Source organism: Mustela putorius, unplaced genomic scaffold, assembly GCF_011764305.1.
Source record: "Mustela putorius furo isolate JIRA1106 unplaced genomic scaffold, ASM1176430v1.1 tig00003850_pilon_pilon_pilon, whole genome shotgun sequence".
In the NCBI taxonomy this organism is placed as follows: domain Eukaryota; kingdom Metazoa; phylum Chordata; class Mammalia; order Carnivora; family Mustelidae; genus Mustela; species Mustela putorius.
Genome location: NW_025422002.1, coordinates 137,813 through 164,728, shown reverse-complemented (window position 1 = coordinate 164,728; position 26,916 = coordinate 137,813). Strand labels below are relative to the sequence as shown.

The 26,916-nt window shown below is 36.5% G+C and overlaps 1 protein-coding gene across 1 annotated transcript in view; it reads left to right on the top strand.

Moving 5' to 3' along the window:
- Window positions 1-26,916, top strand: part of CNTN3 (contactin 3) — a 331,855-nt gene that overhangs the window by 256,087 nt on the left and 48,852 nt on the right. The window contains exons 12-13 of the mRNA XM_045063248.1: window positions 6,369-6,496; window positions 9,179-9,354. Coding sequence (XP_044919183.1) covers window positions 6,369-6,496; window positions 9,179-9,354 — 304 coding nt within the window. The remainder of the gene's footprint in view (window positions 1-6,368; window positions 6,497-9,178; window positions 9,355-26,916) is intronic.

The following is a 26,916-nucleotide window of genomic DNA, read 5'->3' as shown; positions in this document are numbered from 1 at the left end:
GGTTTTTTTTATAAAAGTAATGATTATGTCCTTTACTGTTATTGATTCTTTTCTTATGAATATGAAGAAATGTTAATTGATATGGAAAAAGTACATCTCTCTAGGACCTTAGATGCCTGTTCCATGTAATCTGTGTCCCAACCAAGTAACAATGCCTCATGGTATTATCCTAGTGCTTACTCAAAAATAGGATAATTAACTGCTGAATCTTCTCTGGTCTGCCTCTCTTTTCCTTGGAGATTTGCCAACCAATAAATCACTAACCTAACACTGCTGAACTGATAAGACAAAAGCCCAAAATGGTATAGCTAAAAGAATGAAAATTCGAATATAATTCTCCTAAAGAGTGTGTGTACATTATCGTAGAACTCAGGGGGCAGAAGTTCTTTTCACCAAGTGTTGGAGGCTGAGCGGGAGCCTCAAACGAAAACAAGCACTCCGTGCTCTTTCTCACTGACACTTACTTTTCTCATGCACTTTCATCAATTTATATTTGCTTTTCTTAACTGTCATTATTTATCTTGTAATATATGCATTGTGAGTACTTTTCTCTTACGGCTAATTGTAAGCATCCATCTCTTCGAATATGTACTCAGAAAGTGAAGTCCAAAATAGCCTTGTTATTTTCTATACAGCAGTTTAATCATTACGATCTCATGTGATTTCATCTCCACTGAGATGTGCTTCCTGAGAAAATGTAGAGTTGCGGCGTGTTTGTTAAAATTCAAGTTGAATAAATTACCGTAATATTCAGAACATAGGCAAGGGTAAAACAATATATTCAGAAATCCTGCCTTGCATGCACAATAGACCGCACTGTTCCCATTCTGAAACATATTGTGGGGATGCCTGGGTGGCTCAGTTGGTTGGACGACTGCTTTCGGCTCAGGTCATGATCCCAGAGTCCCAGGATCGAATCCCACATCGGGCTCCCAGCTCCATGGGGAGTCTGCTTCTCCCTCTGACCTTATCTGCGCTCATGCTCTCTCTCACTGTCTCTCTCTCTCAAATAAATAAATAAAATCTTAAAAAAAAAATTGTGTTATTATGAATGGTTATGTGTCATCATAAGGTACAGGTCAGTGTTGCCTAGATGACAGTCAACTTTTTGAACAAACAACTTTTCTTAACAGCCATAAATTCAGTGCCATCACTGCATTACAGAATGGACCATTCGAGCAGCTTAGAGCAATTAAGTTTATCCCAAACTAACCATAGACTGCACAGAGTTAAGTAAAATAATTAACCTCTTTTACTATGAAAGGAAAGTCTGATAAAAGCAGATATATAAAGGCATATTGTAAAAACCGATCAAGGAGTCAAAAATGCCACAGTGATTTAAATTCTACATTTTTCAAAGGAAACTAGAGTCCCACATTTCTGAATGTTAATCTCATAAATCTTTGTTTAACTTTTTGTGCCAAGACTTAGAGACACTCATTGTTATCTACATTTTCAGCTCTATCCGTTTGCAGCAAAACGTGTTCCCAGAAAGCTTAGAAAGCAATTTCATTTATACTGAAGTAGTATAAAATTTTCACTTTGGATCTCTGTAGGGAAGCATGGGTTATTGAAGGTTTTCTTTTGAGAAACAATTACTCCATCCATTTACTGAATATTGTTTATTTTTATGTTGTGTGAAATGCCCTGTGGGCCTCTTAGATCTTACTGGAAACCAAAATTTAGGAAGAAAATACCCAATTAGCTCAAAATTTCACAATGTACAGAGTTGGCATTCTTTGTGAGTCAATATGTTTGTTTTGAGGTCTATGTGATTCCTAAGTTGTTAGCCTTGTTTTTGAAGCTGTTCCTCGTCTTGGCATCATCATAAAGATAGGTTTGCTCATTTATAGCTATTAAACCTCACGCCCTAAAGGTTTTGTCGTTCTTCCAATACCCCTAATAGTTCTGTATTTGTTGTGGAAGGTTAGCTGTTAGGCTAATTCATAGGATGTGAAGGTATCTGCAGTTGCCTGTCTCTGTTCTGTGATATCCAAATCAGAAGATCTGAGCTTTGGGTGAATATTTGTTCCGTCAACCAGAGACATTTTTACTTTGATTTCATGCTTGCTAATCTTGGAAGCAGTCAGTTCCCACCTTCAGCCTCTATCTCAGACCAGATGAGGTTGCCTCACTATTTAAGTATCTTGAAGACCTTCTGATAACCGCCTCCTAGCTTGCTTTCTTTACATATTTAAAACTCCAGTAAAGGGGCGCCTGGGTGGCTCAGTGGGTTAAGCCGCTACCTAACCTCAGGTCATGATCTCACGGTCCTGGGATCGAGTCCCGCATGGGGCTCTCTGCTTGGCGGGGAGCCTGCTTCTCTCTCTCTTTCTTTCTCTCTCTCTCTGCCAGCCTCTCTACCTACCTGTGATCTCTCTCTGTCAAATAAATAAATAAAATCTTAAAAAAATAATAAAAAATAAAAAATAAAACTCCAGTAAACCTGCAATACTTTTTTTATTTTTTATTTTTTTTACTAATAAAGGTAAGTAAAATTGATTGAGCAATTCTATGGGTCAATTCTTATCCTCTTTGAAGATCATGACCCCAAATTTTTACAGATAGGATTAGCAAGCAAAATGGGTCAGGAGCATTGCACTTGTTTGTACTCAGAGACTTTTCTCAGTAACTTTTCTCTCACTCTCTCTCTCTCTCTCTCTTCTTCCTTCCCTATCTCCCTGCCTTTATTTTTAGTCTCTCCCTGTTTCTTAACTTCTTTCTTCATAGTGAAAGTATATTTGTAGTCCTCTTATCCTAGGAATTTCTAAATTCTCTTCATCCTGACTTCTATTGCCTCAGCTTTCTTTTTTTCCACGTATGTATTTACAGAGTTGATCCTTGAACAACGTGGAGGTTAAGTGTGCCAACCCCATGCAAAACGGAAAATCCCCTGTAACTTTTGATTCTCTGAAAACTTAACTAAGAGCCTACTGTTGACTGGAAGCCTTACCAATAGCTTGATCAATTAATATATATTTTGTATGTTGTATGTATTATAGACAAATTATTATAATAAAGTATTTTAGATAAAAGAAAATTTTGTTAAGAAAATCATAAGAAAGAGAAAATACATTTGTAATACTGTATTTAAAAAATCATGCAGTTCAAACCCTTATTTCCCAGGTCAACCTTATGCAGAAACATGTGCGAATGTATAGATACATTTATATATGGCACATAAATAGGCATATATATGTGTATATGTAGATACACATATATGTGCATAATAGTCTGCACACATTCTGAATTTATTTTCTTATAATTTCTAAAATCCTCAGTGCCGGGGGTGCTTGGGTGGCTCAATGGGTTAAAGCCTCTGCCTTCGGCTTAGGTCATGATCTCAGGGTCCTGGCATAGAGCCCCACATCAGACTCTCTGCTCAGCGGGGAGCCTGCTTCTTCCTCTCCCTCTCTTCCCGCCTCCCTCTCTGCCTACTTGTGATCTCTGTCAAATAAATAAAAAAATTAAAAATTTTAAAAAATCCTCAGTGCCATGCAACCTGTCTTGAGTGCTAATCCCTGTTCTTCTGTAGTGACTCTCTAGAGACATACAATCTTTTGTTCATTCAGCAAGCATCAATTTTGAACATTTACTCTGTCAGGAATGGTTCAATGCTCTAGAAATCTAGTGATGTGTAAATCAGACACTCTCAAGACACCCTCCCTACCTCCAGAGAGCTTACAGTCTCTGAGCTTACTAGAGGAGAAAATTAGTCAAATAAGCACACAAATGTGTAATGGGCCAGCTGTCAAATGTTATAAAGCAGACACAGAAGTTGTGTCATCGGGGCGCCTGGGTGGCTCAGTGGGTTAAGCCGCTGCCTTCGGCTCAGGTCATGATCTCGGAGTCCTGGGATTGAGTCCCGCATCGGGCTCTCTGCTCAGTGGGGAGCCTGCTTCCTCCTCTCTCTCTGCCTGCCTCTCTGCCTACTTGTGATCTCTCTCTCTCTGTCAAATAAATAAATAAATCTTTAAAAAAAAAAAAAAAGAAGAAGTTGTGTCATCATTTACAGGAACACCTCCTCTGACCCGTGGTTCAGGGAAGTGGCCAAAATCTGAAGGTTGAGTGCACATTAACCAGATGTAGGGAACAGTGTTCACAAAGGCACCAGGGCAAGAAGAAGCATAAAAGCATTTGAAAGAAAGTATGTGTGAGTGGGGAAAGGCGAACAAGGGGTAGAATCATGTGGCTTCAGGACATTAGAGAGAGGTGGGGTCCTGATGAGAAAATACATCTCAGCCTTAGGCTGTAATCACTCTTCTGTAGGTGGTGTGATGCCAGAGAAGCCGTCTAAGCTGGGATTGGGGTAATTGCGGAATTACATGATCAGACTTCCATTTCTTTCAGGTTGCTCACCGTGTTTCTCAAAATAGTCTCCGTATGTGGAGTGTTTGGTTTGCATGTGTCCCTCTGCAGGGTCTCCTCTTTCTGCTGTTACTGCACACTATCTAAGGAAATCTTTGTTCTCTGAGAAGCTAAGGTATAGAGATTTTTCTTTGATGACCTCTTTGAGAAAAGAGATCAATCAGCAGGTATTTCATACCCATCGAAGTGGTCAAGGTTCCATGAGGGGAATCAGATATTACACCTTTTTCACAGCTACCTAGGAAAGTTCTTGGAATTTGTAACCCTTGTACTTTGCCCCTCAAATTAAAACAAAATGTTCTGTGTTCCCTGATTAGCTTTCTAGGCCATTGTTCTCAAACCCTTTTGTTTGTCACATATTGCATGGAGCACTGGATGTGGTGCATAAACAATGAATCTTGGAACATAAAAAATAAATAAATAAATAAATAAATAAAAGCGCCTTTTGATTAAAACAAAACAAAACAAAAAAATCACATGAGTAACAGACTTTCATGGATAATCTACCTGGGATGATGAGCAGGTGTCTGTGTGCTGGCTCTAATTATACCACTTTCTCCCTCCAGAAAATGGAAGTAGGATTTGAGTGAAAGTGAATTACAGGTCATCAAAGGACTATATATGCATAGGTAATATAAGATACATTAAAAATACAGATGTGTAATATAAAATAAGTATCTTGTATATTTTTGATATATAAACTCAGACAAATCACACTTTTGATACTCACCTGCAAATCTTACATCAAGCAGGATAATACTTAGAAATTGAGTTGAGATCGTCCACTATAGTCTGATGCCCTTAGTGTCCTCCCTGTCTGTTGTAGAGCCTTAAAGTTGGAAACACTTATTAATCATGGCTTCCATATGTCATGCTGATGCTGGGGTTGGAAATCTTTTTAAAGAAGTTGACCTTGTCTTTGGATAGATTTGACACTCACATACCAAAGATATGAATCATACAAGATAAAAGGCATCCTAAGTGTTAAATGTATGGTATGAGTAGTTAAAGATTTTAGGAATTCAAGGAAAGGGGAAATAATTACAGGTAGACAAGATGGGCCATTAAGATTTGTGGATCTGACTAATGATAGGTAAACTCTTTCTCATTCTTTCTCATTTCAAATGATACCTCTTCTAAGAGGCATTTCTAAGGCACCCTGTCATGGAAACACTCCTTATAGTTATTACTCTTTTTTATATCACCGTGTTTGTTTCCTTCAGAGTACTTCTCAAATATCTGAACTTGGTTATTTATTGTCTGTGTTGCTCAGTAGACTGTTAATTCCATGAAGGTGGAGATTTTCTATCTTGTTCACACTATAATCCCAGAGAGTCCCATAATGCCTCACACATGTGAGACACTCATTTGTATCTCCTTAATTAATTAGTTAGGTACAAAAGCTTTAAGTACTTTAAGCATATGCTCAGCAACTCTAATGTAAGGTTCATTTGTACTGCCGATTCTTTGCAATAGCTCACAAGTGGCCATGAAGGTGTTATTTTATAAAATTTTAATTTATATTGGGTCAAATGTGATTCTTTCAAGTTCGTTATGAAAGGAAAGAGAGTTTCTCAATTCTCATATACTGTTTCAAAATTAAGGGAATTCATGACATGTCTATTTTCTTTTTTCTCCAAGCTGATAAGGTTAGCCCATCATGAACAATCTACCACACCATATATTTTTAGAAGGCATTTCACACTTATTTGATAAAGACATCCCTGAAAGTAGGTATAATGTTAAATAGTGAGGTTAAGTAATGCTGCATAAAAATGTCAAGAAAAGTTCAAATTGGTAGAGCATCTTCTCTTACAGTTGTGTGTGTGAGTGTATGTGCACGTAAATTTTATTTTAGTAGTGTTTATTCCCAAAGAGGCTAACGACTGGTTTATCTAGCCATAGAAATCCTAGTTTAAGGTGATAGTTCTATTTGAAAATTGTTATTTAGGAAAAATGACTATTATATATTTATTTGTCTAATTTGGTTTTTTCTTTAGAATTTCTTTTTTAAAAGATGGAGGACTTAAAATAGCCAATGTGACTAAAGCTGATGTTGGAACTTACACCTGCATAGCAGAAAACCAATTTGGAAAAGCAAATGGCACAACACACTTGGTTGTTACGGGTAGGTACATTTCTTAAAGATTACCTTATGTAGAGATGAACACTGCGGTATGTTATAAAGATCAAGGGAAGGGAACAGATTTTTTACAATATGCAGTGCACTTTGAAGGTATAGAACCTGTTTCCACTGTTATTTTTAACAGGTGGAAGTCAAGAGAACAACTCTTAATATTTCTTCACATATCACAGTGTGAACCAGGGAACGCTTTAGTTATATGCTGGTATGATGGGCAGAAGAATTACAAATAGCATATGCTGATGATGAAATTTTATGGTATTCTATTATGTCAGATCTTTTGAATGTGGTCTTTCATAATATCATTGATATTTTCTGGAGACATTTAAGTCCATGGAATAATCTTTGCCATCAGTGAGAGTCACAGAGAGTTGCGGATATATGTTGTTTACTTATTCATTCAAGGAAAAAAAAATGAATACCTACTCTGTGTCAGGTGCTTAGCCTATGTTGGCAAAAAATGGCAAAGATGCTGCCCTTATGAACCTTACCTTCTACCAGAGGTAGAAAGAAAACATGTAGTAGGAATAAAAGACAAGAAATTATTAGAAGGAAAAAATTGCAAACAATTGAGAAAATAAGGAATAGTGTATGGTAGAGGTAAGCTGGGACAGAAACACCATAACTGGCATGGACCCAGTGAGAAAGAGAGGTTTCGACAAAGTGTGGACATGGAGGAATTAACTTATAGATTCCTTGGGGACAGTCATGGAGGAGCTTTGTAGACCTTGTTAGGACTTTAGCTTTCAGTTAAGTGAGAAGTGGAGGCTGGTGCAAATCAACAGAGGAGTGGCATGATGTGAAGATTTAGTCTAGCTGCTCTGATGACAACACACTGTGGGGAATCAAGAGTAGAAATGGAAGAGATCTCAGAATACCATGGCTGCAAACCAAGCTGGAGATGGTAATGACCCAAGGGAAAGTAGCAGCAGAGGAATTGATGGGAAAGGATCAGATTCTGTGAATGCTCTGCTTATAGAGTCAATAGGAGTTGATGATGAATTGAATGTGAAGCCCAAGAAAAAGGAGAAAAGGATGGTTGCAGGGCATCTGGCGAATAACAGAAAGAATGACCGTCAAAACAACTCAGATGGGAAGGTTGCACAAATTTGGGAAAAGATAGACCGAAGTTCAGTTTGGATGAGTTAGGTATGAAATGTTCATTAGGCTCTATTTGTGTAAAGCAGACCACAGTGTTCTGGCATTAGCAATAAATCCAACCTTTCAGTGGGTTAAAATAGCAGACGTTTTTGCTTATATAGCAAGTCCATGGTGGGTCAGCTATCTTGTCTTCATTCAGATATAAAGGGTCCCAGTGCCTCGACCATCAGACACATTGTCCATCGCAGTGGAAGAGGAGAAACACATCAGATGGTCTCTTAGTTCCTCCAGGCTTCTGCCTGTCAGTGCCACCCATAGCTCCATCTTATATTTCTTCGGCCAAGCATTAGCATTTGGTTATGCCTGAATTCAAAAGTGTTGATAATTTAATCATACTGTATGTATTTAAGGAAATTGCGGTGAACAGTAATGTCTATTATAACACCCAACCAGGTATGTTTCCCAAAGAGGAATTTGGTTATATGAATCTGGGTTTGGGGAGAAAGAGGAAGGATGGAGATAAACATTTGGGAGTTGTTAGCATATAGGTATATACTTGAAAAACAAAGAATGACTAAAATCACTGAGGGAGTGAGTGAAGATAAAGAATGAGGAAAAACCAAGGACTGAGCTTGAGGCAGTCTAACATTATGAGATTTAGAAAGAGAAGAGGAACCAGATAAGGAATGACTGGCACGGATGGTTCTAGAAAACAAAGAGAGTTTGGTGTCCCAGAAATCAAGCAAAGAAAGTGAACTGACAGGAAGACAATGATCAAGGGTAGTAAATGCGGCTGAGTGGTCAATTAAGTAAGATGAGATTGGAAAATGTGCCATTGGTTTGCAGCGGGGTGATGACTGGGAACCTTGACGAAAACCAATGGCTTGCGAGGAGCCAGAGGCTAACTGGAGTGGATTAAAGAGGAATTTACTAGAGGAATTGTAGACAACATGCATAAATGATTCTCTCGAAGACTCTTGCTGCAACATGGAGTTGACAAATGAGAAGCAACCATGGAAAAATGGGGCCACAGGAATTTTAATTCACAGTAGATGGGAGGACTGTTAGGAGGATGGGGCAAAGGAAATGTACATGGGCACCCTCGGGAGGGGGGCAACACATTAATTAACATTTTAACTTAGCATCCCTCTCGTAGTACCTGGTCTATATGTCTTTTATATGGTCTTTCAAACGTTTGAGTCTATTTAAATTTTTTTTGCATTTTTGAGTCATTGAAAGTCCATGAGAATTCAGTGGTTTCTATTTCTAACCTCATATTTCACAAAGCAATAAAACTACATTAATATTGATTTTGTAGTAATATTCCAACTCTTGTTTACAGGTGACTTTATTTTTTAACTGATAAATTCTATCAATTCAAATATCCTAATTCTTTTTAACAAGAATTTGTGGATCCGATGACATGTATTACAGATCTGCATAAAAATTTCTCTAGTAATCTTGGAAACTTTTATTCATGTACCCTAAATGATCAGTTTGTGAAAATGATGTCATCAAAATAAAAATGCTAATGTTTTACTTAAACCTTTCTTCTTTTTTTAATAGAACCAACGAGAATCACTTTGGCACCATCCAACATGGATGTCTCTGTTGGCGAAAGTGTCATTTTGCCCTGCCAAGTGCAGCATGACCCCCTGTTAGACATCATGTTCACCTGGTATTTCAATGGGGCCCTCACTGATTTCAAGAAAGATGGATCTCACTTTGAAAAAGTCGGTGGGGTAAGTCGTGCCACTTTCTTCCTGCTATTTATATCACTGGTGGCTCTGACACATTGTCCCTAAAAAAAATATCTGGCCCATATATGATGCTCGAGAAATGTTTGTTCTATGAGTAACTCTGCATTCTCAATTCTGTTGTGATCTAATTTTATTACTGGCATTCCCAAAAAGTGAACACAGTTACTTCAGCCTATAAATTATCATTTTAATTAAAATTGATGTTTATTTCTGTCAAATACATAATGATACATATGACCATGATAATTTTGTCGTTAATACTCCATGGAAGGCAAAGGTTTCATATACAGGTGTCGGTTTTCAACATGACATATTTATTATGAGGTTGAAACAAGTCACATTTGCTAAGTACTCCTTTGTGTCAAGCCAAGAGCTTTATCCACGTTAATCCTCAGCATCGCTCTGGGCATTGTCAGTGAGAGTTTTCATTTTACAGATGCACAGACTATGGATTTGAAAACTGTATTGACTTGCTCAGGGTCCCTGAGCTGGTTAGTGTGGACACTAGATTCAAGCCTAAATCTTTATGTGCTCAAAATACAAATATTTTCTTATGCCCCATTCAGCCTCCTCATTTGTGATGGTTCAGTATGAGGAAGAATTACAGAGTTCAAGCAGGAACCTTCACTTTGAGGAGAACCATTAAGAAATGACTCAATGTTGGTGAGCCACACAGACTGACAGGAGCTGGTCGCATAACTGTGAATCCAGAATCACAAGGCCAGTTGGCCTTGAAAACCTGTTTTCACTGACTTTGGAATAGCTTCATTCTGTGTAGCTAAGATGTCAGGGGTGTAGAGTAGAGATCAAGGTGTGTTCTTTGAATGAAAAAAATAAAAACAACAAAAGATGGCCTGATGGACACCTCGGTTGTATTCATTTGACAAAGATTTCATGTTAAATGTACACACAGGTATATCAACCTACTAGGATCATGGGCAACTTAAAAGGATAATGTTATGACTTCAATTGTGTGCCCTGCCAGAAAAAAGATTTGTTCAAGTCCTAAAGCCTAATTGTAAAATAATAGAATATGTTGATTTCTGCTCCTGGGTCCTGCCACAGAGCTCCTAAAACACTTGGAATTTCCTGGGTGATAGGAATGCTTTTCTTCTAATAAAGTGTCTCTCTGTGGGCTTTGAAACAGCTTGAGGATGAAGGCTGGTTCTTCAGCAGAAGAACCATGATTAGAAGCTTGGAAGTTTTAGCTCTATCACTCATTCTCTGAGAAGAGGAGAAGAGCTAGAGACTGAATTCATAATTGATTGGACCTGTGTGATGAAGTGTCTGTTAAAATACTAAAAGTGTGGGGTTTTGTAAGTTGGCGAGCACATCCACGTGCTGGGAGGGTGGCACACCCCTTCCTAGTACCTCTTCATCCGGGTGTTAATCTTCCTCCTTTATTATATCCTTTATAGTTCACTGGTGCATGTCAGTAAGTGTTGCCCTGAATTCTGTGAGCCGTGCTAGCAAATGACTGAACCTAAGCAGTGGGTCATGGGATCCCCGGTTTACAGCCAGTTGGTCAAAGGTGCAGGTAGCAGTCTGAGCCTTGTAATTGGTATCTAAAGTAGGGGAGAGGATCCTCTGGGACTAAGCTCTTCTTCCCTCGTGGCATCTGAGTTCAGGCAGATAGTTTCAGAACTGAATTATAGGACATTCAACTTGTGTCAGAGGGTTCCTTGGTGTGGATATATATACCTCTGGTATCAGAAGTCTTGTAGTATGTTCTGAGTGTAAGTATGGTAGCTGACAGGAAAGGAGATACAGAAATTTTTTTTAGTTACACCACTAGCTCACAGGGTGACCTTATTTGAAATTAGGGTTATTGAAGATACACTTAAGTTACAGTGACAGAATGAGGCCTGATCCAATAAGACTGATCTCCTTATAAGAGAGAGAGAGATTTGATGACGGGGATAAAGGGATACAAGCTTGGAATTGTAAAATGAGTCGTAGGATAAAAAATACAGCGTGAGAAATATTGTAATAACTGGCTATGGTGACCGAAGCGAACTACACTTACCACAGTGAGCATTTTGTAATGTATGTAATTGGAAGTTCACTAGGCAGTACACCTGAAACTGATAGAATACTGTTTATGAACTATCCCTCAATAACAAACACTTCAAAGAGGGAAATTTTGGCAAAAACATACAAAGAGAACACTATGAAAAGACACGACACAGAGGGAAGGTGGCAATGTGAAGGCGCAGGCAGAAATCAAAGCTATGCTTCTATAGGCCAGGAAATGTCTGCAGCTTCCAAAAGTCGCAATAGGCAAGGAAGGATCTTCTCCTAGAGATTTTGGACAGGAGCTTGACTTCAGACTTCTGGCCTCTAGAACCACCAGGGGATGAAATTCTGTTGCTTACAGCTACTCAGTTTGTGTTACTTTGGTACAGCAGACCTAGTAACTAAAATAGATGCTCTCTTAAAAGGGAAAAAAAAAAAAAGGCAGAGTTTCCATACCTAGCACAGTAAAGTACAATTTCATTGTCATTTCTTTTTTCTCTCATCTGGCTTATTTCATTTTAGAAGTTCTAGTTTCCCTAATTATTCTGATTCAAGGCTTTCGAGAACTTCACCAATTGCTACAACCTATTAATATTTCTTTCACGATTATTTTAAATGCCCTTTTTTAAAAAGTCACAGATTTCTTCTGTCGCACTAGGAAAAGGCATATGCCAGTATTCTTAGCCAACTCTACTCCATACCCAGGATTTGTCATTTGCCTTTCTTGGGGGAAGGTAAAGGCAAAGAGAAAAGACTAGAATGTTACTTTCATAAAGTCCCCTTACCAAGTCTGGAAAAGGCTTCTCTTCTACCCCAGCTCTTGTCATAACCTTAATTCTTAGATAAAGACTCTTATTTGAAACATTAGTTACAGGGCACCTGGGTGGCTCAGTGGGTTAAGCCTCTGCCTTCTGCTCAGGCCATGATCCCAAGGTCTTGGGATGGATCCCCACTTCAGGCTCTCTGCTCAGTGGGGAACCTGCTTCCTCCTCTCTCTGCCTGCCTCTCTGCCTACTTGTGATCTCTGTCAAATAAATAAAATCTTAAAAAAAAAAAAAAGAAAGAAACATTAGTTACCTTTGCTATCTAATGTAGATAATTGTGTTTTTGATTTAACTGCTGGATCTTAAATTGTTGATGGCGTTTTATCCAATGCAGTGTCCTCCATCTTAACTAATGCTAAAGAAGTATGTAATGAGAGACTTAAAGAAGGGCTCACTTTAGCCTGAGTTAGATTACCACTTGCTGTAAGAGGAGCTTGGAATAAGGAATATTTGAGCTTTTCGTGTAATTTACCTGCTCCTGCCTTACCTGTAGGTCCTATATAAAGTAGAAAGTCATCTTTTCACCGGAGTCAGGCATCTAAAACATGACATTTCATAAATTAATTCCATCACCTGTTCTTTCTCTAGCACGCTAGTTCATGGCCTGTGAATTTTTTTTTCTGACTTGTGCCATTAGTAACTTAATATTCTCTCATCAGTATAAAACAGGAAGCCATACATGATGACATTTCCCTTAAGCACGGGCAATTAAGTAAATTAGTTTTCCACTGCATGGGAAGGGAATCACACAACAAGTCTCGTTCTCTGATTCTATATTCATTGCAGCATTCACATTAGTACCTGGAAAAGCCTGCTTCTGGATATTTATGTTCCTAGATATATCCCTAGTTTCAAAAGCAGCAAAATGTGCACCAGAAAGTTGCCAATACATGTGGATAATAAGAACCCTAATTTTAATATTTTTTTAAGATTTTATTTATTTATTTGACCGAGAGAGAGACAGTGAGAGAGGGAGTGGGAGCACAAACAGGGGAGTGGGAGAGGGAGAAGCAGGCTGCCCACCAAGCAAGGAGTTCGATGTGGGGCTTGATCCCAGGAGCCTGGGATCATGACCTGAGCTGAAGGCAGACGCTTAATGGCTAAGCCAACCAGGCGCCCCAAGAACCCTATTTTTAAAGGGGGCGGGGTAATTTAGAATTGGGAAATCTGGCTTAGAGATTTAAGTGATTCAACCAATTGTCACTGGGATTATATAAGAGGGTATTATTGGACCATACATTGAGTATTCAATACTTATTCATTTATTGTAAAAAAACAAAAACAAAAAACCAACTTTTGGGGACAGTCTACAAACTCAAAAAACTCTAACAGTTTAGATCAGATCCACTGTGTGTGTTTGAACATATGCCTGTCACAGGTTTCTGCACAGTTATACATTGAGAAAAGCTTGTCAAACCAAGTGACTGAAACAAATTGTCCTATGACAGGGGAGGTATGGGTCCAGAGTCAGGCTTCAGCATGGGCCCATGGGACAAATCAAAGTTGTACAAAGAAACCAGCAGTGAAAGAACTCCAGTTTGCCACTGTTTGCCACACAAATCTCAGTTGCAGGCATGTTGTAGGGTAACTGGAAAAACAGGGATTGTGTTCAGATATACAGGACTTCTAGATTCTGATGCTAGTGGATGGTGCCATAGGTGAGTCACTTAACTTTGCTTCCCTCATTTTTTGGTCTCTTTTCACATCAGTTTTTAGTATTTGGCATGTTCCCTCCGACCTTGAGAATTTGCACACATTGATCTCTTCTGGAACACTTTTATTTCTCCATTTCACTATGTCTACATATATTTTATACACACATACAGACACACACACACATATACGTATTATTTATATGTGTAAGTAGGAATGCATATATTCATATGTATATACTTTAATCTTTTTTTTTTAAAGATTTTATTTATTTATTTGAGAGGGAATGAGAGAGAGAGAGAGAGCATGAGAAGGGGGATGTCAGAGGGAGAAGCAGACTCCCTGCCAAGCAGGGAGCCTGATGCGGGACTCGATCCCAGGACTCCAGGATCATGACCTAAGCGACTGCATTCAGCTTAACCAACTGAGCCACCCAGGCGCCCACACTTTAATCTTTTATTTCACATAAATGCGATTATAAGAAGAGACATAGGCTTGGGTGACTGAGTGGCTCAGTCAGTGAAGCGTCAGCTCTTGATTTTGGCTCAGGTCCTGATCTCAGGGTTGTGAGGTCAAGCCCCATGTCAGGCTTTGTGCGGGGCATGGAGTCTGCTTGAGATTCCCTCTCTCCTGATCCCTCTGCCTCTCTCCCCCACTGAAGGAAAAAAAAAAAAGAAGAAGAAGAGACATTAGCTCATCAATATATATACAGTTACATTCTCTTATACTCCTATATTTAACCAACAGAATTCCACTGCATGGACCCAGTGAAAATATAAAAAAATAACGAGAGAGAGAGAGAGAGAGAGAATGAGGAGAGATTCCATCAGTCACCCAGTAAAACATCTTTCTCTCCTTTTAAGTATACCTTAGCTTCCAATAACAGGATAAGAGAGATAATAGCCCACAGTTCAAGAGAAACAAAAGAACATCACTAGCTGGGACCTATGTGGCTGGGGTCTAGCAGTTTAAATATAATTTTTAGAACATTCAAGGACAATTTTGACTGGCCTAACAAGCTACCTTTTGGACTCAGACATATTATATGGTGGGGGCTCACTATAAATAGAAACGTTCGAACTGAAACTTAGGAAGAGGTCGCTGTATAATTCTAATGGATGTTTAAATGGATATGCTTTTATAAACTTGATGTGGTGCAGGTGTTTAGAAATGAAAAATGTATAGAGCCAAGCTGTACAGCTTTACAAACATTTTGTGGAATTGGATCTATGATGAATTAGAATGTGTGTGGATAACAGTCACTGGAAGCAATAAGAGGTTTAGCAGTGACTGGTTCAGCACTGACTGCCATTCATTTGAGTGGCTGGCTTCAGGATGATTTATCTCCCACAGCCCAGGCTCACTCTTGTTACGGCAGCTACTCATGAGCCTCAGGACTTGATGTATTTCCCAGCTTGCGGTGGTAGGAAAGAATATCTTTACAAATAATCCTTTGTGTGTAATAACACAGTTGTGGTCACTTTAACTTGATTTGTTTCATAGAATTATCAGGGTATGAGGACTAAAAGTTTGAAAATAACAGTTCTTTTATAATACAAAAAAATAGTAAAAAAAGGTTTTATATGCATTTTATTTGTTTATTCACTCATTCATTTATTTTAGAGGGGTGGGAGGGGCAGAGAGAGAATCTCAACCAGCTCCTCACCCAGTCCAGATCCCAATTCAGGACTTGATCCCACAATCCAGAGATCATGACCTGAACCAAAATCAACAGTCAGATCTTTGACCAGCTTAGCCACCCAGGTGGCCTATATATGCATTTTATATACAGATCTGAGACAAAGCACTCATTCTAAACACTAATTGGGGCTATACTCTGAGTTTTTAAACATCTCCTACTTGGAGAGTCTTATAAATTTTATATGTTGCCCAACTTCAAAACATTACCTGACTTGGAATGATCACGAAGAGGATATATTCAGGAAGAAGTCTATAAAAGTGGTGATTAAACCAGAGAAATTACTATTGTCCATTTTGAACACTTCCCTGAAGTCCAGCTCTTTCCAAAAAGCTGTTTAAGGTTGAGAAAACAAGTATTCTACAATACTTATGGAAAAAGGGAAGTGCACAAAACAGTTGAAGTTGAGTTTATTTCCCTAACTCATCATTTGCTCAACCAGGCATACAGAGTCTCTGTTTCTTCTTAAAGTGTGATTGGCACCCCAGGGCTTATTCATGAAGTGAAGTGTTTATTGAGATGAATGGTCCAAATCTACCCCTAGTGGAGACTTGGTAAGGTTTAAATTTATGGGAAGACGGGCAGAAGTCAAACCAAGTAACATGTACCTTGAACTAAAAGCCCATAAAGATATCAGAGTTAAAACAAATACCAAGGCTATGAATAAAAGGATGTACGTGAAAAGATATGCAAATATTTATCAGTCAAATGCAACAAAAAAGAGAGAATAACAAGTGTTACTTTGTAAAAAAATCATAATAATTCAAGGCAAATCTTAAGAGTAAAAAGGGTAAGTACTTTTTGAAAAGGTTTGCTCTGTCATGAAGATATAATAATCGTAAACTATAATGCTCAAAATAATATACCATTAAAATATATCAAGTCAAAAGCAAAGAGAAAAATGAGAAACAAAATTGGTATATAGTTCCAAGAGCTCTTCTTTTAAGTGCCAACAGATCAATTTGCCAAAATTAGAAAAAAACAATTTTGATGCTCTATTATAATGGGAGAAACAAACACATATAAAAATTTTCCATACAAATAGAAAATAATGCATTCCTTTTCATTCTTTTCACGCCCTCATAAAACTTAGAAAAGAAAAATAGCAGAACTGTTATATATAAAGGAGAGGGAAGTACAAACTGAATAATGTCAAAAAGCAATGGATAATCTCTAGAATGTATCAGTGAAGAATAATGATAAAACTGAAATTAGAAATGAGAAAGAGAATAGCAGATAATAAAGAAATATTTTGAAATGGCATTCCATGTTGAAATCATATATATTTAATGGAATTCAGTTAAGTGGAACATTTCTGGTAAAATAGAAGTAATCAAAACTAATAAGATCTAGGAAACCTAAGTAGATCCACTAAGTTTGCAAACATGTAAATCAATAGCCACCAACTTCACCCTCCCCCACCAAAAAAGGATATTAGGGACAGATAATTTTACTGTTTTTTTTTTCAAGTTTTCAGGAACCAGATAAATATTTTGTTATATAAACTATTTGACAATGTAAAAAGTTCAAAAATCTTTTCAATTTATTTTTTTGGAGCTAACATACTCTTAAGAACAAAATCTAGCAAGATAGCAAATAATTGGTAGATATAAATTCATCTCATGAATATAGTATGAAAGCCTAAATGACATTTTGTCAAATAAGATTGAGCATTATATTAAAATAATGATAATGACCCTTTGAAAACTACATGGGGATGTTCTGGCCAATGTGCCTGCATCATATCAATAGATCTAATAAAATAGACCACAGTATTCTCAATAGGTATTTAAAAGACTTTGAATAAAATTAATGACCTATTGTAGAAACAAAATGCTTCCTCTACATCCCAAAAATGTCTTTAAAGGGAAGTGCCAGGAATACTTTTATTTAAATCAGCAATAAGAAAGGAAACATACAAATACCATTACTTTAAAAACATTTGGAAATGTTTGGACAAACAGTGGGGTTTAAACAGGAATAAATGACTTAACTCTGAAAATAAGGAAGCATAGTTACCATAATTTGAGGACAGAATGATATTTGAGCTACTCAAGATCCAATAGTATCAACTCTTAAGTTTTTAAATAGTGAGAGTTCAGTCAACTGCTTAGATACAAGATAAATTTCCAAAAAAAAAAAGAAGATAGCTTTTTTATGTACCAACAGTAATAGAAAAGAAAGTATAGTAGAACAAAAAAACTACCTGAAAAGATAAAATATATGTTAATTTGTATTAGGATGCAAGACCTAAATAAAGCTTTAAATACTTTGTTAATATGAATGAGTAGGTGGGTGGATGGATGGTTGGTTGGATGAGAAGAAAGAAAAAGAATCACAAAATTTTGGTGCTCCTGGCTGAAATAAAGCAGCTGTGTATTTTGAGGCTTTTAATTTTTCTTAGATTTTTCCATGGTTTTAAAATAACCAACAATCTGATTCCAGTTTAAATAAGTCTGACAGTATAAGAGTAAGAAATAGGTTAGAAAAAGAATAGTTAATAGTATTTTGAAAGAAGAATAGTGAAACCTTATTCTATAATTTCAGAGTTTTCTGGAGATTCCTTGCTTAGGCAAGGAATTGCTGGATTTGATAAGAATTATCTATGTTCATCATTAAAAAATATGAATTCAGAATTCCAACTTTTAAAACCTATTTCATTCTCTTATGAACTGTTGATCTTTATCTCTCTTTGCCTGAGTTTCTCATCTGTAAAACTGAGATGATAACAGTATCTTATTTAGATAAATATGTATATCTATATATATCTTTTATATATCTATATGTATCCTTTTTATAGCTACCTGTCTATCTGTATAAAGCACTTAGAACAACAGGTTAGTTCTTGTTATTACTGTTACTACGGTGAGCAGTAATGATAGCTTAGTCTCTAAATTGTCCTCCAGGAAAGATGCAGCAATTTATGTTCCTATCAGCAGAACATGAGGGTGCTTGTTACCCCAAATCCTTTCCCATACCTATTTCTCTTCATTTTTATAAAAGTTTTTTGCCAAACATGGTTGAAAAGTGATATCTCATTATCACCAACTTTTCATTTCTCAGATCAATAGTGAGCTTGAGAAACTCTCTGTTCATTTATTAACATTTTAGATATCACAGAAATATTTAGAATTATAACTGACTCCCCCAAATCAAGACATTTGGGAGTTTACTACTTACTCTTGTGAAATGGAAGATTACCTCTGCAGGGAAAAGAGAGAAAAAATTATCTTTTTATTTCTAGATAGAAAATTGATAAAATCCACCTACTTGGATTATTATGTAGAAGAATATTCAAAAACATTTTTAAAAGATTTTATTGATTGATTTCAGAAAGAGAGAGAGCAAGCATGAGCAGGGAGAGGGGCAGAGAGAGAAGCAAACTTCCAGCCATGCAGGTGCCCCCCAAAATATTTTTCTTTTTATCTGACGATAGGGAATGATTTTCAGAAGTTAAGAAAACAAAACACAGGCAGCTCAAAGACAACCATTAAGCCAAAAAGATGTATTTTATTTTTGTCAGAGACAAAGCAGTAAAATTGACATTTGTGTATATCAGATTTTCATCTCATCTATGTCATGTGTCCATTAAACAGGGTTTTCCTGAGGTCACAGCAGAAAATTGTTCCCATAGATATAAACTCACAGTATGTACTGACATTTCCTATTTTAGGATATGATATAGGCTTATTTCATAAATAGCAAATCTGTATCCTTTATTCATTTCTCTTGTTGGAATTCAGAACTTTGTCTAACAGATTTGCAGTAGGTCCTTATGTATTCAAGCTATTGATTATATCTTAGTTTATGCACTGGGAATATCTTCTTTCAGTATGTCACTTTTCTGCTGTTTATCATTCATAAAAGTTTTCAGTTTCACATAGTCAAAAAACCAATATTCTTTTCCTATGAGTTTTCATAAACTTTTCCTGGATTTCCCACAAACTGAGAATTTGAGGAGAGATATGGAGAAGACTTTGGAATGACTGTTCTTTGGATAGTATGTTAGAAAAAAAAATGGGGATGTGTCATGGGGAGTAAAACTTTGGAGGAGATGCAGATATTTAAAGAAAACTTTGGAAAGATTTTGCTGTGAATTTCATCTTGTACACCCACAATTTTAAATAAAATTGCATCACTCCACTTGGGAGATGACTTTTTCTCCTGGGAAAAGGGCATCAGTTGTTGTCTTAGTGCATAATGGGATTCCACCCCTCCTGTTAGTAAGTCTTGAGTTCAGTAGTGTCAGTCCTCCAGTTTAGTGCTTCTCCTTCAGTTTTGAATAGGTTATTCTGGGTCTTCTATCTTTTCATGTAAACTTTAGATTCACTTTATCAGTATTCATGCACTAATTTGCTTGGATTTTTTAATTGAAATTGTGTTCTATACATCAATCGGGGGAAAAACTGACATTCACAATATTGAATGTTCCTATCCATGAACATAGAATATCTATACATTTATTTAGTTTTTTTGATATCTTTCATCAGAATTTTATAGTTTTCCTCATATAGTTCTTATATCTATTTTGTTAGATTTATACTTAAATATTTCATTTTTTGAATGCTGTACAAATGGTAATGTGTTTCAATTTCAAAATCACTTGTTCATTACTGTTAAATAGGAGAGAAGTTGACTTTTGTATATTAACCTTGTATCCTGCAACATGGCTATAATTGCTTATTTCCAAGCATTGTGTTTTATTGATTCTCAGATTTTCTACATAGATAATCATATCATCTGAGAAAAAAGATGGTTTTATTTCTTTCCAATCTGTATACCATTTATTTATTTATTTACTTACTTATTTTTTGTTATTGAATTACTAGGATTTCTAGTAGTGTTAAAGAGTAGTGATGAAGGGGAACATCCTTGTCTTGCTCTTGATGTTAGCAGGAAAGCTTTAAGGTTCTCACCACTAATTATGTGAATTATAGTTACTTTGTAGATGTTCTCTATCAAGATGAGGAATTTCCCCCATTCTTTGTTTGCTGAGAGTTCTCATCATGAATAGGATTTTCTTCCTTTTTCCCTTCCTTTTTTCTTCTTTCCTTTTCTTTCTTCCCAGTGTTTCTACCCAACTATATTTCCTTCCTTCCTTCCTTCCTTCCTTCCTTTTCCTTTTTTTCTTTCCTTCCTTTCTCTCTCTCTCTTTCTTTTTCTTTCTTTCATTCTTTCTTTCTCTCTCTCTTTCTTGTTCATCAAATGCTTTTTCTGCATCTGTTGATATGATCATGTGATTTTTTCCTTCCCCCACCCCACCCCCCACTGTACCAAAGCTGGTTTGTGTCACCAGTTGAGTATGGCAAAATTGATGTTATGGTCCTTTTTTTTTTTTTTAAGTTTTTATTTAAATTCCAGTTAGTTAACATACAGTATAATATTAGTTTCAGGTGTACAATACAATAATTCAGCACTTCCATGCATCATCCATTTCTCTTCACAGGTACCCTCCTTGAAATGTAAACCACCCCCTCCCCATCATCCTCCCTTCTGGTAACCATCGTTTGTTCTCTATATAAAAAGCTTCTGCACAGTGAAGGAAAAAAAGTCGGCAAAATTAAAAGGCAACTTACGGGATGGGAGAAGATATCTGCAAAAGATATATGCGATAAACGCTTAGATTCCAAAATAGATAAAATCTTATAAAACTCCACTCCCCAAAAGTGAATAATCCAATTAAAAATGGGCAGAAGAAAGAAATAGACATTTTTTGAAAAATTTTTCTTAATCAGAATCTTGACATAATGGATTACATTAAATGATTTTCAAATATTGAACCAACCCTACATAAGTGGAATAACCCCACTTGGTTGTATTTTCTAAATTTTTATACATTACTGGAATTGATTTGCTAATACTTTGTTGTAGATTTTTATGTATATGTTCATGAGAGATATTGGCCTGTAGTTTTCTTTTATTGCAATGTCTTCATCTGATTTCAGTATTAATTAGGGTAATGCTGACCTCAGGAAATGAGTTGGGACAAGCTCTCTTAGCTTTTATCTCTTGTAAGAGATTGTAGAGACTTGGTATAATTTCTTCCTTAAACGTTTGGTAGAATTTTCCAGTGAAACCATCTGGGTCTTTTGCTTTCTGTTTGGGAACATTATTCATTATGAATTATTAATTAAATTTCTTTAATAACTTAGTTCTTATATGTATTTTGGTAGAATGTAACTTTCATAGATTTGGCCATTTCATCTAGGTAATCATATTGGTGGACACAGAATAATTCATAGTATCCCTTTGCTAGCACTTTAATGTTATAGAATCCATAGTGGTACCTCTTCTTTCGTTTGGTAATTTGTGTTTTATTTTTCTTTTCTTAATTAGTGTGACCAGAGGTTGATTAATTTTATTGATCTTTTCAAATAATCAGTTTCTGGTTTCATTGATTTTTCTTTATTGATTTGATGTTTCAAATTTCATTGCTTTCTAATCTTATTATCTTATATCATCTACTTACTTTTGAATTATCTCTTTTTTAGTTTCTTAAGATTGAAATTTAGATTATTGATTTTATATCTTTTTTCTTTTCTAATATATGCATTTAATGCTGGAGATTTCCCTCAAAGTTTTTGCTGTCTCTATATCCCATAAACTTTGATAAATTATATTTTCATTTGTATTTAGTTCAAAATATTTCTAAATTTCTCTTGAGATGTTTTCTTTGACCTACATGTTATTCAGAAGTATGCTGTTTAATATCAAGTATTTAGGGATTTTCCAGCTCTCTTCACCTATTTCTTCGATTTATACCAATTCACTTTTCCTTTCCTTCTCCTAATGTCCTCCATGTTATTCCTTATGCTCTACATGTAAGTGAAACCATGTGATAATTGACTTTCTCTGTTGACTTATTTCACTCAGCATAATCTCCTCCAGTCCCATCCATGTTGATACAAAAGTTGGGTATTTATCCTTTCTGATGACTGCATAATATTCTGTTGTATATATGGACCATATCTTCTTTATCCAAGAAGGGCATCTTGGCTCTTTCCACAGTTTGGTGATTGTGGTCATTGCTGTTATGAACAATGGGGTGCTTATGACCCTTCTTTTCACTACATCTATATCTTTGGAGTAAACACCCAGTGGTGCAATTGCAGGGTCAGAGGGTAGCTCCAGTCATTTTATTATTAGTGTTAGCATAGCATATTTTTTCCACCTACATATTTTAATCTATATGTGTCATTATATATATTTTAATTATTTTTATTAACATATAGTATATTATTTGCCCAAGGGGTACAGGTCTCTGAATCATCAAGCTTACACGTTTCAGAGCATTCACCATAGCCCATACTCTCCCCAATGTCCGTAACCCAGCCACCATATCCCTACCCTCCCACCCTCTGGCAACCTGTGTTATTATATTTAAGTGAGTTTCTTATAGACAATATTATGTTGATTCTTGTTTTTAATTCACTCTATCTCTATTTTTTACTTGGTATATTTAGAACATTGACATTTAAGGAGATTATTGATAAGGTTGGATTAATATCTATCATGTTTCTTCTGTTTTCTTCTTGTTGCCCTTGTTCTTTGTTTCTGTTTTTAACCTTCCATATTTTCCCTACCTTTTGTTGTTTTAATTGAGCATTTTATATGATTCCAGTCTCTCTCTCGCTTCTTAGTATATCCAATTATACTATTTTTTAAAATAGGGTCCTTTTTTTTTTTTTTAAGATTCCACTTATTTTTTTATTTGACAGACAGAGATCACAAGTGGGCAGAGGGGCAGGCAGAGAGAGAGAGGAAGGGAAGCAGGTTCCCCGCTGAGCAGAGAGCCCGATGCGGGGCTCCATCCCAGGATCCTGGGATCATGACCCGAGCCGAAGGCAGAGGCTTTAACCCGCTGATCCACCCAGGTGCCCCCAATTATACTATTTTTTAAGTAACTATCCTAGACTATGCAATATATATTTACAACCAATTGCATTCTACTTTCAAATAACTGTGTACAGCTTCACTTGTAGTGAAGGTACCTTTTAATAAAAAATATTACTAATTCTTTCCTCCTATCCTTTCTATCATTTCTTTCATTTCATATAGACATTATATCTACATTTATATATAAAATCAAATTCACTTTGATAACAGTGTTTTGAACAAACTGTTAACAGATCTATCAAGAAAAAGCAGAATAAAAGTCTTTACTTTACATTTACTTATTTATTCTCTGATGCTCTTTCTTTCTTTATGAAAATCTAAGTTCCTGACCTCTGTCATCTTGCAAGGCAGGTTACTGGAACAAATTTCCTTAATATTTTTTATTGCTTGAGAAAAGTATATACTTCTCCTTTTACTTTTCAGAGTTCTGAATTCTAGAGTGATGAGTTTTTTCTCTCAACAGTAAATATTTCATTTGATATGTTTTCTTGCTTGCTTCATTTCTGAGGAGACATTGGATATAAGTCTTATTTTCGTTCCTCTGTACATAAAGTGTTTTTTCCTTGGGCTTCTTTCAAAATTCTCTTTGATTTCTTTTGAGGTTTGAATATGATATGCCTGTGTGTAGTTTTTATGGCATTTATCCTGCTTGATTTTCTATGAGCTTATTGGATCTGTGGTTTGGTATCTGACATTAATTTGGGGAAATTCTAAGTCGTTTATGCTTCAAATATTACTTCTTCTCTCTTTCTCTTTTTTTCTCCTTCTGATATCCCCATTAAGTGTATATTACAACTTTTTAAATCATCCTATAGTTCTGGAATATTTTTTCTCAGCCTTTTTCTCTTTTATTTTCAGTATTGCAAGATTTGATTGTCATATTTTCAAGCTCAGGGATTGTGTTCTCAGCCATGTCTAGTCTACTAATGATCCCATTAATTTTTTAAATTTCTGTCAGTGTTTTTGATCTCTAACATTTCTTTTTTATTGTTTCTTAGAATTTCCCTTTCTCTGTTTTCATTGTCCATCTATTGTGCATATTGCCTGCTTTTCCATTAAATCCCTTAGCATATTAATTGTTCCTTTAAATTCTTGGTCTGATAATTCCAACATTCCTGCCATATTTGGTGCCTATTCTGCTCTTTTTTGCCTTTTGATGTACCTTGTCATTTTTTGTTGAAAGGCAGATGGTGCACTAGGAGGAAAGAAGGCCAGTAAATTGGTCGCTGCTAATGCAGTATAAGGTGTGGGGGAAGGGAAAGCATTCCATAATCCTGATTAAGTCTCATTCTTTTGGTGGTTGTTCTCCTGGACTGTGAATTTCACCTGTGCTTCTTCTTCCTCTCCCCCATTTGATGGGATGTCTGCAGGGCTTGAAGTTGTCCATTTCTGTTCCCCATGTTGAAGGTGAGAGGGAGCTGGATTTGGGTCTTCCCCCAGAAGAGGTATTTGTCTCTGATAAAAACCCCAGCCAGGTAGGCCCTGGTAAAATAGTTTTTCCTGAAAGCAAGCTTTGTTAAGAACAAAGTGCTTTGGCTTATTTCAACCTAATGAATGATTCTTGTTCCCTTCCCCTGCCAGAAACACAGGGGGATTTTCCTCCAGTAGTCAGTGTGGTGACCTCGAAGAACTCATGGAGTAACAGCTCACAGAAGTGTGGGGAACCCACTACAGTTGTTCCCTGGAGTTCCCCGTAGCTCTCAGGCTTGTCCACAGTGACCCAACAGCAATTCATCAGTTACAGTTCAGGTTTCTCTACCCCCCACGACTGGCTCCTGAGCAAGTTTCTGCTCATAAATTAGTATTCTCTGTATTTACCTGTTTTTTAATTTTTGTTTTTTTCCCAGTTTGGGAGACAGTGATTCTCTCTATGACCTCATTTCTATACCAGATCTAACATGAGGTGTTGATTTTTCAGTTCATTCAACTTTTTACTTGCTTTTAAAACGAACTGATGTTAAGCTTCTTATACACGGCCTGAAAACCAGAAGTCAGGGTAGCTGGTACATTTTTTAATTGGGTTATTTGCCTTTTTTTTATTGGATTGTAATTGTTCATGCTGGCTTAGATTTTATGTCCCAATTTCAGAAAGAAAATCATTTTACTTTGCAAGATGTAATATTTAATTATACTATTTAATTGATCTGAACCTAAATAAGAAAGTAAAGAATAAATGGTTCCTTTGGGACAGTTTAAATTTTTAGACAAAAATTGGAAATTTTAGGTGTTTTTTTTATTACAGTAAACACTCTTATTCTTTAGTATTTCTTATACTGACTCTAAAGTTTTAGATCATAATCTTACCAGAAAAAATAGCTAGTGATAGTCATATTTGACATTAAACCTTGTCTTTTTTCTTAATCTTCTTCAGTAAGACTTTGAGATGAAAACCTACACTTCTGAAGTATTGGGATAACTGTTGGAATACATTGGTCTGCTGTTGTAATAAACACAGTGAGATTTCTTTTTGAACACTTCTCTTGGGAGATGGCATAATTTTATTCTCTCTGACTGCGTAGGAGTCCCTTTTTCTGACTCGCAGAGGCTAACGACATAAAAGGAAGGGTGTCCAAGCAAGGGTTATTGTAGTTGTAGTTGCTGTTGTTGTTTTTAACCTATTTTGGGTCCTGGGTATAGCCGCTCAAAACAACCTCACAAGGATAAATTTTGGTGAGTAAATACCCCAAACTCACTGTTCCCTCTCCCTCAGATTTCCTGATGGGTGGAACCCAAGGAAACGGCAGAGAATGAAGGAACGATTTTATATGTAGTACGTACAGGTCAGCTACCAAAAAAAGAGATAGTATTGTACATACAGAGATTTCTGGAGGAGTATAGCCAACCACATTTCCAAGATAGCTGTAACAATATCCCTTATCAACTTGCTCTTCTTTAGAATGACTTTGACACTGCTCCCCACTGAGTGATGAAATCTATGTCTCCTACTTTGAAACCTAGTCCTTTATGACTCCTTGAGCAGTAAAAAAGAGCAGGAGTGATGCTATGTGATTGCTAAGGCTAGCTCGTAAAAATGCATGCATTTCTATCTTGTTCCATCAGCACAATTTCTCTTGGAATCCAGCCACCATAATATGAGGAAGCCCAAGCACACTGTGGAGAGGTCTACCTCAAGAGGAACTAAAGTCCCCAGCCCACAGGTATGGCTGAATTCCCAGCCAGCAGCCCACCTCAACTTACCAGTCATGTAAATGGGCTTTCTAGTCCCCTGCGAGCCACCCTGGCTGATGAGACTTAGAGCAGAGATGAACTTCCCCCACTGATCTCTGCTTAAATCACACAATCCAGAGTAGAATAAATGATCATTGTTATTTTAAGCCACTAACTTTTAGATAATTTATTACATAGCAATAATAACTAAAACTACAAGCAAACGTAAGACATTTGGCACAGCTTAGTCAAGTTTCCATGAAATGACTTTTTATTCCTGTGTATGAA